We start from the raw sequence: 15,533 nt of genomic DNA on the forward strand, positions 1-15,533 counted from the left end.
TTTAACTCGTCTGATGTGAGTGACGGAAACCACAAACTCAGACCGCCGTTTTCCCGTAAACACTTCCACTGCATCGCCCCCTGGTGGCCGTTGTGGTGGAAGCCACGTCCATCTTTTTATGCCACAGATGATCTTATTTTCTATCTTAAAATAAAATCAGTTTGAGGTTTACAGAATATGTTCCTGTAAATGTTTCACAATAAAAGTCAAAGTGAAAGGTTTGTGCCTACTGAAACTGTGGAGGGCTCTGTTTGCGTGAAGAACGTGATGCAGTAACGTCTGATGAACAGAGTGTAAGGGAATAAAAACGCTATAAGAAGGAGCAAAGCAACAGTCGGAGTGAAAACGTCAGTGAATAAAGGAGGAAACAGAGTTTTATTCACTGAGTAAAACAGTTACAGTGCTCAGTGTTACTTTGAATCCACTTTCACTGATGTTCTCAAAACATTTTATTATATTATATTTTCCTTTCTCATCTTTACAAGTTTAGAAGATTAATTGTGCCGTCTGAAGGCGGCGAGCAGCTTTTAAAGCAGAATTTTGTTTTTCATTTAATGAATGAGCTGACGTCATCAATCAAACACATCAAATATAAATACAACAGCTGTGAGCAGTCTTATTTTCTTTATTGTATTTTCTCTGGTGTAAAACACTCTTCACTGATTTGAAGATAAATGTGATGATTTTATTTTATCGCTTTAGGAGGAAAAAAGGGGCGGAGCATTGTTCCTGTGCGTTACGGCAGCACGACACGTGACTGTGCAACACTTCAGGTCATATTCAACAAATATGCTCTGTGTTTGAAAGAGGAAGAAGTAAATGTTGTGAAGGTGGATGAGCCTAACTCTGATTAATGACAAATGAAGGCAGCAAGAGTGAAAAGGAAGGTTTGCAGCTGGCAGTGAGAGCTGCACCTGTGAGGTTTGCTTTAGAGATGGTGGCAAAAGACAGGAGGTGGTGGTGGAGCTGGAAATGCTGAGATTTTCATTGGGAGAGGCCAGCATGGACAGGATTAGAAAGGAGTACATGAGAGGGACAGCTCAGGCTGAGATGATCCGAGCATGTGCAGAGGAAGGATCGTGATTGGACAAAGATGGAGAAAAGCGGGTCATATTTGAACAGGAGGGTCGAGTTTCTGCTCAGCATGTGTTGCAGCTTCACGTCATCAGGTCTAAAAATGTGTCTAAAATCTTTGGGAAAGGTCACATTTTAAAAACTAATGACTTGTCAATCAGAAATCATTAGCCAATGAATGAGCGGTTTCACAGCCAGACCCGCCCCTTCTGGGCACATCTGGTTGCTTCCAACCATGACGACAGGAGTCTTCAAAACAGGAGGTCAGAAATGAGTGGGCGGTCCCACGGCCACCGCTTACATCATCTACGGCTGAAAGCAGGTGAGGTGAGGATAAGGGAGGGGCCATAAATGTCACGTCAGTCACTCCACAGGCTGATGGAGGCAGTCTGTACATTAAAAAGTGCTGCACAGAGCACTGTTAGTATTTAACATATATAAATGTCCGATGGCTAGCTTTTAGGGAATGAATCATCACATCCCTTCAGGACAACAGCAAAGGGTTTGCATGTTTGAGGAATAACGTGAAGCGAGCTGAAGAAACACGCCTCTCGTTAAATTTGAACTCCACAAACTAACTTTCTATTTTTGTCTGCAGCGTTGGTCTCTGAGCATCCGGAGGAGAGAAAATCTCAGGTTTCATTACGACTCCCTGAGCAGTTTGATGCAGTTGAACCTTTATGAACTCAGCGTCGAGCCAAACGTCCTGTCGGTGGTTCCCTCATCGCTCAGCGTCTGTGCTGCTGAAGGAAGCCTGAAGTGTAAGATGTGGATCTGATCCTGAACGTCACGCGTTCGCCGTCCAATCGAATACAAACTGAAAAGCTGAAAGCTGGAGGACAGAGAGCAGAGCGACCTTGTCTCTGTTCAGAATTATGAAAACATTAAATGAAGTCTGTTTTCTTGATGTGAACCTAAGTGTTCTGTGAAACGCCGCGGGGCCACTTCATTCCTGAAAACTCTCCCTGTGGAGAATCGAAATTCCATCTGTTCCCAGGAAGCATGAAAAACCAACGCAGCTGCTTCCACTCATATAACTGATTTCTGTTTTGTACATAAAGAGCTTTGTTTCTTTATCTGTGAGCTCCCTGCAGGAGAGTCAGCCTCTCGTCTCCAGCTGTGAGCTTCTCACCAAACTGATCAAACTCCAACGGCTTCGTTTCATAATCTGTCCTGCTGGATCACACTCTGGCGCTCGGGGACTTCACGAAGGTTTCAGGTGTTTCCCAGAGAAACAGGAAGTGCTCCTCAGCTGTTTGCTGATGTTCGTTCAAAGTGTTTTCCAACATGGCCGTAGGAAGGACGCTGTCGAGCTGAAGCTGTTTATTCTCAATCTTTTATCTTCTCCATGCTTTCAAAGATGTCGGCAGATTACTGGATGATACTGATGTTGAGTCATTTTAAGCCACCAAACAGCACTGAGACTTTCACTGTCATCCACATGTTTCTGCTTCCTTCTCTTGTGCAAAAACCTGAATAACTCAAATATAAACTCAGCATCCTCCCACAGCTGCCCTCAGCTCTGAACTGTGCTCATAAAAAGTGAAAAACCCAGGAGGGACCGATGATGAAAGCACGATAACAAAGAAATATCAGACTTTCTTTGTCTCGCCTGAGCTGAGTTTTTACAAATGACATTAACTTTAATGAGATTTTTTGGCTGTTGGCCTTCCTTATTACCTCCAAAGGACTTTTAGATAAACGTATGATTAAGTTGCTGAAACGCAGACCCCTGGAGAGCTTTTGCTTCACATCAGCTGCAAATTTTATTAGTTCGAGCTCGCTGGCTGCTGGGTTTATTTAGGAAACATCAGTGACAGAAGACGGGAGCAATATGAACCTGAAGACAGATCATAACTGCAAGCTGATGAAATGTTCTCCAAGCCTGTTAAAAACACTTGAACAGAGACAGCCTGTGGAATTTAGCTGTCCAGCGTGAAGCTGCCGGGAAGTGACCTGAGGTTTCACGCAAGCTCCGAGTTCTGGTCTGAGAACCTGCTTTAAGTCTCAGCCTGTGGTTCCTACTGAAGAAGCCTCCAAGAAAAGACATTTTTTGACCTTATTAACATAAATATATATTATTTAATGGTAGAACAGACATCCCCACAGTCTGAATCTGGTCCATACTTTGAGGCTCAGGATGTCTCGACCTCTCAGAAAAACACGCAGAACCATGAACAGAACCGGTTTGTGTTCATTGACACAAAGTTTCTGATGTTTGTTACAGAAACAAATCTGAAGCTGCTGCAACTCCACAGGAAGCATGTTTCACGTCTGCAGCGCGTTCGTCGTCCGGACTCTTCAGAGGAGATGCATCACCGTGGCAACCGAGAAAACGAGCTTCGGAAAAAGTGTCGAGTGTTGTAATTTAGTTACATTTAGTTACATAACATTTTAATGATATTTCACATGTTAGAACTCAACACGTCCAGCCGGCAAATTCAGACGTTTTCACTCTTTAAAAGTTTTTTAAAAAACTTCACAGATTCATCGGACGACCGCTCGATTCAAGGTTTGTGCCACAGCTGCCCGAAATAAACAATAACGGTAATTAACAAAATCATTGTTTATGTTCATGGTTAATCCACCAGCATGTGCAAGCCTGTTAATCAAAATGATACTTTTATCACTATAACATAATTATTGTTGTTATCCTTGAATTCAAATGTCCTGTAATACAAAAGGGCAGATAGAAATAATAAAGCACATTATTATTATTATAGTATTATAGTATTTCTTTCATCCCTGAACAGAAAAATGAGTTTTGGAGTTTGAAAGTTCAGCTTGATTCATTTCCAGCGTGCTGCTTTTGTTTGTTGTTTGCAGAATAAAAAACATCATTTTTAGTTTTAAACAAATTTTTTGACAGATTCTAAAACATTTGTGTTCTTGTTTTAATGACATTTGTTAAGCAGCGAATGTGACCACAAACAACGTCCTTTATTGTTTTTAATCTCTTTGCACTTGTTTGTGGTCTTCTCGCTCATTTTGCGTTTGTGCTCTTTAAGGTGGTTTTTGTGACGCTCCACCCCTCTGGGAAGCTCCACCCCTTGGGAAGCTCCACCCCTCTGGGAAGCTCCGGCCCTCTGAGTCTGCGTCTGTGTCACGGCTGCTCTCTGCGTGTATGTGTGTGAACGCGTGGCGATGAACGAGCCGCCATGTCTGTTGTTGTAAAGGAGACGTTTTCTCACCGTGCAGTTCTGGTTCTGACTCGTCCTGCTTCGGTTTCGGCGGTGACCCTCCAGCGTTCAGGCGATTCTGGCTGCTGATTGGCTGAGCCTGACCCTGGCAGGCTCCGTCCTCTCTGCTCTCCTAACGGTTGGTGGAAAAGCATTAAATGAGTGTTTTACTGGAACCCAGTTAGACTCAGAGAACAACAGAGAAACCCACGAAGCCCGAATCAAGTATCAGAGGAACAACAAAGTGTTTCTTACATTCAGAACATCCACGCTGACGTTTTCGAAATGGCGGCTCCTCAGTTCCCTCCTGCGGGTGTGGACCTCCTCGTACTTCTCCTCAGCCAGTTTCCTGTGGAGGACAGAGGACGCGCTGTGAGGGTGCAGCTCGGATGTTTCTGTCGGCTTCTATTTATCACTCAGTGTAACAGAAGGTTTTTCCCTGATCCCCCTCCAGCTCACCTCCTCGTGCACCTTTAGACCACTTCCTGCTTTGCCTCCGTTTCATTCTGTCTCCCTGATAACCATCTGCACTCTGTCACAATGGAGATGCTTCAAGGACGTGGACAGACCTCGTGCTGTGATTTATGCTGCTCTACCCAGCTGCTGTTCATGGTTCCCTTATTTTGCCTTATTTTACACTTTGGTCATGAAATAACCTGCAGAATATATAACTAGGGCTGGGCCATATCATACCTTTCACGGTAATACTGGTACAATGTTAGGCAACGATAAGAAAATGAAATATCGCGATAGAATATGGGTAAATGCGCAGTGCCTTTGTTTTCATACGCACATGGCGGAAAAAGCATGGCGGCAACGGAGAATCAGAAGGGCGAAAGCGGATCGTTGAATGAAACGATGAACCAGAACTGGTTTGTAAAAATGCTGCAGCTTCAGTGGTGTGGAACTGGTTTAGCTTTCGTCCGTCAGATACACAACAAAGCACTATTTTTGGTAGAGCATGCTAGCGGGCCGTCGTTATTACCGTGTTTTTTTTGGAAAATACGGCACACTTAAAATCAATCCTTTGATTTTTCTGAAAATCGACGATTTTATGTGCTACACGGCACTCGAAAATCTGTCAAATGTTTTAGTACGACTTTGCTAAGCTACAAAGCCGCACTGCTTGATGGATTGTGGGAGCATTACGGCTATCGTAGGCAGGAGCCTCGCGGAGTGATACGTACTGTGCTTCAACATAATATTACCGTATTGTGTGTGTATAACCTCTTTTTAAGTTTTGTGGATATTATACATGGTTATGCTGAGGATATGTCGGCCAGTTTCCACTGGAAATGCCTTTTGGTTAAACTGTCAGCAAGGAATTTGCATTTGCACTGTTAAATTTTTATATAACTTTAATGCACATAAAAAACAGCTGCTTGTTTAAGTGAAAATACATTGATGGGTGTTTTTGCACTAATAAAGTTGTGGAGTTGTAAAGTATTTTGTCTAGTGTCAATTATATCGTCAGTTATATCGTTATCGCAAATTTTCAAATGTATATCGTGATAAATATTTTTGGTCATATCGCCCTGCTCTATATATAACAATACATAAATATGCATAAATCCTCATGTTGGAAGGGTGGAGGGCGTGTAGCTCTGCAGCTACAACCCTCCACGCCGTCTCCTGACAGCCTCAGCATCTCTCCGTGAGAGGAAACAGGGAACCATAACCTTATTTCAGGGTAGTGCAAAAGTTTCCTGGTAATGAAAGGTGGCTTCTGGGGCGCCCGCCACCAATAAACAAGGTGATAACAGCCTGCTCGATGTGTCCACGGGACAGATAACCACAGATAACGGCTGTTTAATGGGCTTGGAAGTGTGTAAACAGGTCTGGAGTCAGCAGCTGCTTCATTAGGAGCGAACAGGGAGGATCTGCAGCGTATTTGTGGATAAATCTCTTATTTAATGTGAGCCGGACTTGATGAAACACATGTTCAGGTTCTGGTTCCGACATAAAGTCCTGCAGAAACCGTCCGCGTGCTGCCAAACAGCCGCGCCGGCCTGCTGTCGTCCCTGCCCTCCCATGTGATCTCCGTCTGCACGCCATCTGACGAGGATCCGTGGCGGCACGCTGGCATCATTCGCAGGCTTCGGAGCACATTCACACTTTATTACACACACAGTGACGATAACAAGCGTTTAACGGCCCCCTCGCCGTGACGAAAGTCGATTAGCACGCCGGCTCGGGGGGACGGAAACCAGAATGTGTCAGATCCAATTTGGATAATGTCACTCTGCTCTCACGCCGCCTGATCGAGGTCACGGGTTTGAGTCCTGATGGAGCCGCCTGCTGCTGCCCCTCGTGAAACAGGAAACACGAGTCTGGATCAGAGTCGTCCTTCCTCCAGATGTAGATTCATCAACACTGATTAAACCTTAATGTTCATCGCTGCACACGACCATCAACGCCAGCAACAAAAACACGGCTGCAGGTTCAGATTTGACAATTTTCTACTTTGACTTTGCAGAATTGTTATAATTTTTATAATTTCATTTCTTTGTAATCATTTTGTGTCCCGGACCGTCGGCCGGACAAGAGAAGCAATCTAAAGATCCAAGCTGTGCTGTTCTTTTTTATGTGTATTTGAATATTACACATTATTTTGTTGCATTTTTAATATGTCAGGTGCATATATGAGTTTATCTGAAAGCTCACTCTGTTTGTACATTAAGGGCAGAAGCTCAGTTGCTGTTTCTCTCATAGCAACGTCTGGAAGTAACGCCTCACATCGTATTCCTCACATTTCCTCTGCAAAACTGAAGGATGATTAAAGCATTTTTGAACACAACATTGAGTATGTTCCTGTTTTTGAATCACGTCTGCCTGGCTCATATCTTCTTATGAAAATAACTCAGGCCCATCAGCCTCACATTCAGACCATCGTCGGCTGGAAGTGAAGCTCCACCCAACCTTCTCTATATACCCTACGTGCACGTCCTGATAAATGCAGCTACATGTCGGGTCTATGCATACCAGCGCAACTATAATGGCGTGGAAGGCGGGGCTGCAGAGATAAAGGGAGTTTCCGCTCTAAATGAAGCTTCACCTGAGTCTCCTGGCCTTCTCATCAGCAGCCTGCAGTTTGCGGAGTCTCATCCTTTCTCTGGGGGTCATCTTCTCCACCTCTGACCTGTCCCTGAGCGTCTGCAGGTGAACCTTCGTCTGCCTGCACACAAACACACACGCACACACACACAAGCACGCACACACACACACCTGTCAGTCACCCAGGGCTGTCCAATCACTGACTGTAGGAGCTGGTTCTACCTACTGCCTCAAATATGGAGTTACGTGAACTCAGTGATGATGATAATTATCTCAGAGTGATTTCATCTGGACACAGTCCTGCAGACAAACGTCAGAGAGGTTCGAGTTCTTTAGTTTAAAGTCTCACTTGATCACTTTTGAAGCAATCAGAGCAAAGAAGAAATGTGAAGCTGCTGTCAGTCATGCTGTTAAAGTCAGGAGCATATCAAAGGTTTCTGAGACTGAAGAGGACAAACACCAAACAGTGGCAGGAGATCCAACTGTCACCGGTGAGAGTTGGCTGTTCAGGTCAGAATGAGTTTTATTCCCACAGCTTTAAATCCCAGGAGCCGTTTAGAGTGCCAGGTTATTGTGTGTTTTATTTCTGGACCTCCTCATCTGCTCTGTGCAGCTTTGTAAGGACGACCTGCTGCTACCTCATCATTTAAACGTCGCTACGCTCAAAGCAGCTAACTGAAAACACACACTTTAAAGTTTTTAGTGCACTTCTTAAAGAAAACTGAAATGCTGAGAAACGTGCTGAGCCCCCGCCCTCACAGTCAAATCCCACCTGTGTCGACCTGCGTGGCTACCACTGCACTCGTCTGACCCTGAGCCTGAGGATGTGTCAGTCTCCAAAGGCCTGTTTGAAGGTTCAGGTTAGACCTGCGCTCGGTGTTCGGCAGTGTCGTTTGTAACGTGAGGTTAAAGAGGAAACGAATGCATGAAGTCAATGAGAGGCCTCACAAAGAGCAGCGCAACCGCGTGGGTGTGTGCGGCGTCGCGGGGATGGATTATCTGTCAGCGAGCAGCGTCTCGTCTGTCAACACACCGAGCTGGAGCCGCGCTCGCTGCTGCTCTAATTATAGCAGCAACACTCTGAGGGGAGGCTAAACACTGTGTGTGTGTGTGTGTGTGTGTGTGTGTGTGTGTGTGTGTGTGTGTGTGTGTGTGTGTGTGTGTGTGTGTGTGTGTGTGTGCGTGTATGTGTGCGTGTATGTGTGTGTGTGTGTGTGTGTGTGTGTGCGTGTATGTGTGTGTGTGTGTGTGTGTGTGTGTGTGTGTGTGTGTGTGTGTGTGCGTGTGTGTGTGTGTGCATGTATGTGTGTGATAAGGCTGAGGCAAAGTTGCATAATGAAGAGGAGCAGGAAAATAATGTTAAGAAGGAGAGGAAGAAGGATAATGAAGGAGAAGAAAACGAGGGTGAAGGGGAAAGGAAACAGGAAAAGGAAAAATAAGAGGAAGAGGAGGTGGAGCAGCAGCAGAGGAGGGGAGGAAAGCAAGAAAAGGAGGAAACGCAACAAAGTGGAAAGAAAATGAAAATAAATTAAATAAATAGAAAAAGAAAGAAGAGGAGAAAAAGAAAAGAGGCTGAAAGTTTTATCGTTGGAGCCGCTCGACGTGGAGCTTTTATTGGAGATAAAGTATCAGAATTTCAGGAGCGGGACCACGCCTCCAACCACGCTCCTTCTGGTTCTCATCTATATGTGTTCCCCCAGTTCTACAAGCTGCTCGTTCTCGTTTACGTGCTCCACCCTCACTCCACTTTTCAGTTCTTTAACTTCTTCACTTCTATTTATCACACGGGGATCTGCCAGGCCCCTTCGAGGCCTCCCCCAAACCGCAGCTCAGCAAGTGAATTTATGATTGAAGTCCTGTGGAAATCAAGTCCACCATCACTGGAACAAAAAGGGTAAGTAGCAGTCAGCTGCTGATAATCGAGTCACATGACTGACTGATGATCATCAGCAGGTCAGAGGTTTTGGCAGTTTGCAGGTGTGTATCAGTGCGGTGCTCATTGTTAAAATGCCCGGACAAAGAGCTGCGTCTCAGAGTTTACAGGCCTCGCTGTAAAGGTTAAAGTTCATGTTATTAGAAAAGAGACTGAACAACATTCACTCAGCAGCTTTCAGGAGAAAGCTTCTCCCTGAACGTGGCGGCACGGCTTGCAAAGCTGCTGCTGAAAAAACGAATTGGTCTTGTGGTTTTTGTTCAGACGCGATCTGTGGACGTGGAGATGTTTGTCGCTAATGCACAGCAGCATGTTTGGAGAAAAGCAAACACCTCAGACCAGCTGTGGTATTCTGGAGTCAGACATGAGGCCGTCGGTCCCACAGCTGACGCTCCGACCAAACTGTGTCGTCAGCAGGATGATGAAGGAAAAGACAGCTGATGATGACGAAGACTTACATGTGCTTAGCGATGGCTGCAGCATCGCTCTTTCCTCTCTCTGACGAGACGAAGACAAACCTGTCCTTCATTTTCTGCAAAAACAGAGACACAGAGACTCTGCAGAGCTTTGGCGGCGTTTGAGTCAAATTATTTTTCTGCACAAAAAAGAAAACTTTGAACAGTTCAGCCTGACTGTCCTGGATAATAAAATGAAATTAAATATTGAGCGTGCTCTCCTGCCTGTCCAAAATAACTTACAATAGAGAGAGGCTAATATTTCAAAAACTGCATTGTGGGTCACTGAGCCAGGGGTTTGCTGAGTGCCTCCAAAAGGAAACAAAACAGGTCACAGATGCAGAAAAAGCGAGAAAGCCCACAGAACACAAAGCAGCTCCAGGTTACCTGTCACATCAGGTACAAGCAAACACGACAGAGACGCACACACACACCCAACACAAACAGAACCAGAACTCGGATCTCTCTCCCGAAGAATCCGGAGGTGCTGCTTCTGCTGCTGAGTACAGGAAGAAACAGACCGAGTCCAGCTGATCAGAGGGAGGCCTGCAGGGAGGACACTCAGAACCACAGAGGACACACACGCTCAGAAAAACAGTCCCACAAGATCACAGGAGATTCACTGAGCTCAGGTCAAAGATGGTGAGAGCTTTAATGAGAATACTGGAGGCTATGAAACGAGGTTTAAAGGTGGATATGGTCGGTTTCTGCTGGAGCACATACTTTCACTTTTATTCCCGCTGTGGTTTAAAAAGCTGCACCCATCAAAAGTTTTGAATATTTGTTTCAGTGAGCTGAGAAGTTTTTCACCCCTGGTTTCAGATTGTGTTCAGCCTTCACTATGATAACCTCGGGAGCCCGAGCTCGTCACACTGAGCTTTAACACGAGGTCACACGAGGCTGGAGCCCCCGGGGGTGTGCGCTGAGTCTGCTGCTCCTCGCTCTGCTGACTGCAGACACACAACAACAACAACGACACAACGCCGGGTCTCGTCAGGAGCGAGGTGAATCGCCTGGGACGTCACAGACACACCCAGCACCTCCACTCACCGTCGTCGGCCGCCGGACGCCTGCCGGTTCCTCTGTAACCTGAGGAGAGCCAGAGCGGGGACAGCCATCCACACCTCATATTTGGTTTCTTATCTTTCAATCTATTTAATTTCATTTAGATTCACTCTCGTTACACACGCTGGGTCAGGCTAAACACCGCTGGGATCCCGTCTACGTCCTGTACGTATCGCAGAATTAACAATAAAGCTTCCAGATGCCAGATCACAGCTGTCAGCGCCTGCACTTCCTTTGTGATTTCCCTCGATCGTCCTGCTCTGGTGTCACGCTCTCCGCTCACTGTGGAGGAGCCTGAGTGGAAGCTTCGTCTTTAAGGCAGCGAGATAAAAGCTCAGAGTGTGAATCATTTTTTAATAAGTAGGTTCAGTGTTGAGTTAAATCTATCAGTGTGTTCTAATTGAATCATTTGTGTGCACAGCACTGTAACATTGCATTGTGTGAAATGAAATTCTGGGAAGTGTCAGTTACTCCTCAAATCTTATCCCCGGAAATTTGCCCAGACTTCGGAGACATTAAAGCTGGGTCACCTGCTACGGAGCGCTGCAGGAGATCTTCAGCTGCCATCGTAATGCCCCAGAGTGCCACGCCGCAGTATGGAATAACATTAACATAATAATATTTCAGTGGAAACCATGGCAACCCACTCCATGAAAACCATAATGTGTTATCTCTCGCCGAGTTCCCCGAACATCCAAAGAACTGAGCCTCCAGCGAGGTTTATGGGAAACGGGTGATGTTGTTATATAATACACACACACACACACACACACACACACACACAGGTTTTCAGCACTTCAGAGGACATTAAACTAATGGGGAAATTATGGTTCAGTGGTGGTCGTGCAGTTCCTGATGACCCGTCTACCTGCAGAGAGCATCTGTTATCGATGGGGGCGGAGTCAAAACCGTGTGGTACAGCCGGTCTGTGGCCACAGAAAGCGAGCGTTGAAGAGCAGCTGCTGTCGCTGCTCTCATGTTGAAGTTTGTTAAATCTTTGATGGTTTCTTCCATTCCCAGTGAACTCTGCTGTCACTCACTGTTTCGGCCCACTTCTCAGCCAATCAGCATTCGCCTAACAGGCCGGGTCGTGCATGTCGACCAGCATGCGTAGTGGTTTTGGAAGACTGCACGGGAGCACGTTTGCTCTGGCTGAAGAGATTTACTCTGAACTTTATTTAGTCTGTGTCTGAGCAGCATCCTGGGCTCATTTAGGACAACCAGACATTTCATCTTTGCAGGAAACTCCCAGCAAACGTGTCCGAAACATCAGAGCGACGTTTCAGTTTCTCTGTGGATTTGAAAGCTTGTTTCAGGCCTCGGTGGTTCCTCCGACTCGCCGCTGAAGCTGCTTTCACCTTTTCATGTCCAAACCTCGGGAGCTACAGACCAACACATTTAAAAATGTTCTTGTTTAACTTGTAAACGTTTATTCTGTTTGATTTCTGCTCCATAAGATTTATATAGAGCTTTATTTAGTTTTAACTGTACAGTTTTTATTGGATATAACTGATGCTTCTTAGAATTTCACTATTATTATTTTTTTAGTTTAATTTAATTTTATTTATTTAGCACCAAACACAACAACAGTCACCTCACGGTGCTTTAAATTAATAAAGACCCAACAATCATATGACCCCCTATGAACAAGCACTTGGCGACAGTGGGAAGGAAAAACTTCCTTTTAACAGGAAGAAACCTCCGGCAGAACGAAGCTCAGGGAGGGGCGGGGCCATCTGCCAGCTGGGGCTGAGGGGGGGGAGACAGGTGTTGTTAGAATGACACAGTGGGTGGGAGGCTCACGTCTCTGCTCAGATACCTGCAGCTCACCTGGTGCTGAGGAAATGCTTAACTAAAGAATCCAACCTGCATGTTCTCCTCCATGAATGTGCTCTTGAGGATCTCAGCCGCCGTCGGTCTGGATGTTGGTTGTTTCTGCAGCATGCTGGTTCACACAGAGACAAACAGCAGCTGGTTAATGCGAGCTCAGAGTCAGTGACACACTCGGGTAAATTCATAGCACCTGACAGAGGAGGATGCTGGGATAGGACGAGACGGGTGCACCCTCTCTCGGTGATGATCTGAGGATCAAAACTTCTTTTACCAAAGGAGATTTTACTTTTAGGGAACCGAAGGGAAGCCCGCCACCTGCGGACAGCCTCGTGTTTGCATATTAACGTCAGCCGTCTGACTGAAAACACCCTGGGAGACTTCACCGAGCAGTTAGCCTGACGTCCTCCTCACCTCCGCATGACAGAGTTCAGATCTGGAGAGTAGGCGGCGGGCAGCGCTGGGGTGTCTCCCTCCACGATCTTCATCACCACAGACAGGAAGTTTGGACCCTGGAAGGCGTGAGTCAGGCAGCACATCTGGTAGAGGAGGCAGCCCAGAGCCCTGCAGCACAGAAACATCGGCTGGTTTGGAAACGTGTTCCTGCTGGCTCACAGTGAAGCAAACCTTTCATCACGCTGGGACACGTTTACACCTCAGCTGAGTGCGATCAGCCCGGTGCAGACTGACCTCAGGCTCTCTGCTTAGCTTCACTGTTTCCTCATGCTACTAACAGGACTTTAACTCTGCTTTCTTCAAGATTACGTGTTTGTTTTTATGCTGATGTGAAATAGTGATGACATTTGTCGAAGCGCACAACACATGACTGAGAACATTTAACTCAAACAGCGAGGGCACAGACACAGATACCTGCTCATTATTGATCAGCACTGATAAAAACCAAAAGCTGGGACACAGACAGAGAGTCTGTTAGGACAATTAACCTCACAGCTGCCACTTTAAATGAACAGCAGAGGAGCGTTCAGCGGATCAGCTGAGATGAAGCCTACAGACAGCTGTGACTGCCACCTGTGTCACCGCCCACCTGTCAGTCAAAGCAGCCGTAAACAGGTTATAACAGTTTTAACATTGGAGTCAATGGGGATGGACTCAGTTTTGGATGAAGGCCTCAAGTGGTCATTAGAGGAACTGCAGTGTTTGCACGTCAGCGTTCACTACACTGAATCAGTGCGATTAGAAGAGCAGATGTTTTAATTATTATCAAATTAGACAGAAAAAAAGGATTAGCTGAATAAAAGTCAGCACTAGAATTCACAGACTAATAGTCACGTATACGTATCGTACGTGAGGACAGCCTGCAGCTGCTCTCTGGTCTGTTTTCACGACTTCCAAAGATGTGGAATCTGAACTGCTGCTGTTGGAAACACTGCAGACAGTGATGGACGTGCCCGGGGCCCAGTAAGCCTGAACGTCCTCTCCAACAGCTGAGATGGCTCAACATGTTTTGAGAGCTGCTTTCATGACTTCTCTGATGGTCAACATTTTTCCATCTGCAGCATTCCAGAAACATTCCCCAACTCTGATATGCAGCTAATAAACTCAGCTTATAGCACAATGTCAACAAACGTCTTCATATTTTCAAACTTAGATTCTAATTGCTGGTCATCTCTGAAAAATTACATTAAAATTCATATTAAACCTCAGCATTCATGCTCCTTATCTCTGATTAAAGCCATGAGTGCATCAGCAGCACGGTGGTGCAGTGGTTACAGCAACAAGGTGCTGGGTGTGTCTGTGTGTGCGATAGACTGACTGTGGGATCACACTGCTGGGATACACTCCATGCCGGTGCAACCCTGAACTGGATAAGCAGGAGAAAATGGATGTGATGGATTTACTTTAAGTAGTTTACTTCACATTCTAACCAAACTGATACAATCAGGGTGGGCGGGATTAAATGTTGCACATCTAACCTTTCCTCACCTACAAGCTGGAGCACAGACTGTACAGAAAAGATGGACATAGATTCCTGAAGACACTCCAGAAATGCCTCAAACCTGCAGTGATTATAATGGCCACCAGGGGGCTTTTAGCAGTCTGGTTATATAGGCTGTGTCCCAATCCAGCAACAGCACGCTTCATAGTACGCGCAGTTCGCGGACTACGTACGGCGGGTACTATAAGTACGAGAAGTGCGGAAGTGAGAGGCTTGTGAAATGGGACGGTCTGGCCTTCGTCGTGCTGCTCAGGTTGCCTAGCAACCATGATACTAACCACGAGAAACGTTTCATACAGCTTTGTTTGACATAAATGAAGAAGAAAAAATGTTTTTTTTGTTCGTTCATTCGTTTATTTTTTTATGACATCACTTTGATTAGTTGAGTATCTGAGGCTGAGACCACAGGACTGTAAAACATGATTGTTGGGCTTCACTTCTGTACTGAACAGTCATTTAAGATTAGCTAGTAAATAACAATCAGCTAATGTTGTTCATGAGACTAACGTCATCTCACTGTGGTAATGTAAATATAATATGGCCAATATTATATGTATTGTCAGATTATTATGGTATATGATATATATTGGATATATTACAGCAGTGAGCTTGAACTCTGGGTCAAAGATTTAAGTTGCAGTTATTTATATGTCCTATCACCTTAAATCTTCACTCAAATACAAGTACCTGTGACAGTGTATATATAGATGTATTATACATAAGACACAAATATTGTTCGTCTAATATGTTGGCATTATTACATTTGGCTCAATGCTTACATATATGTGTAAAAAGGAAAATGTACGAGCTGTGAAAACTGTTTCTGATAGAATGAAGAGTAGACTGATATATGAAATATTCCTTTATTGGGTGAGAAAATCAGACCATGTCATAACTGCTTTAAGTCATACAGAATAGATATCAGAGCCTTAAACAGGCTGACTTCTGCTAAATGGGTCAAACTGGGCAGAAAGTATACAAACACA

The 15,533-nt window shown here is 45.3% G+C and overlaps 1 protein-coding gene across 2 annotated transcripts in view; it reads right to left on the reverse strand.

Annotated features, from left to right (window-relative positions):
* Nucleotides 1-15,533, reverse strand: part of nek11 (NIMA-related kinase 11) — a 71,447-nt gene that overhangs the window by 19,340 nt on the left and 36,574 nt on the right. For both annotated transcript variants that reach the window (XM_063487985.1, XM_063487986.1), the window contains exons 7-12: nt 13,005-13,154; nt 12,627-12,705; nt 9,699-9,772; nt 7,309-7,428; nt 4,509-4,602; nt 4,266-4,386 (exon numbers count right to left, since the gene is read on the reverse strand). In XM_063487985.1, the coding sequence (XP_063344055.1) occupies nt 4,266-4,386; nt 4,509-4,602; nt 7,309-7,428; nt 9,699-9,772; nt 12,627-12,705; nt 13,005-13,154 (638 nt within the window). The remainder of the gene's footprint in view (nt 1-4,265; nt 4,387-4,508; nt 4,603-7,308; nt 7,429-9,698; nt 9,773-12,626; nt 12,706-13,004; nt 13,155-15,533) is intronic.

This window comes from Pelmatolapia mariae, linkage group LG10_11 (genome assembly GCF_036321145.2).
Source record: "Pelmatolapia mariae isolate MD_Pm_ZW linkage group LG10_11, Pm_UMD_F_2, whole genome shotgun sequence".
Classification (NCBI taxonomy): domain Eukaryota; kingdom Metazoa; phylum Chordata; class Actinopteri; order Cichliformes; family Cichlidae; genus Pelmatolapia; species Pelmatolapia mariae.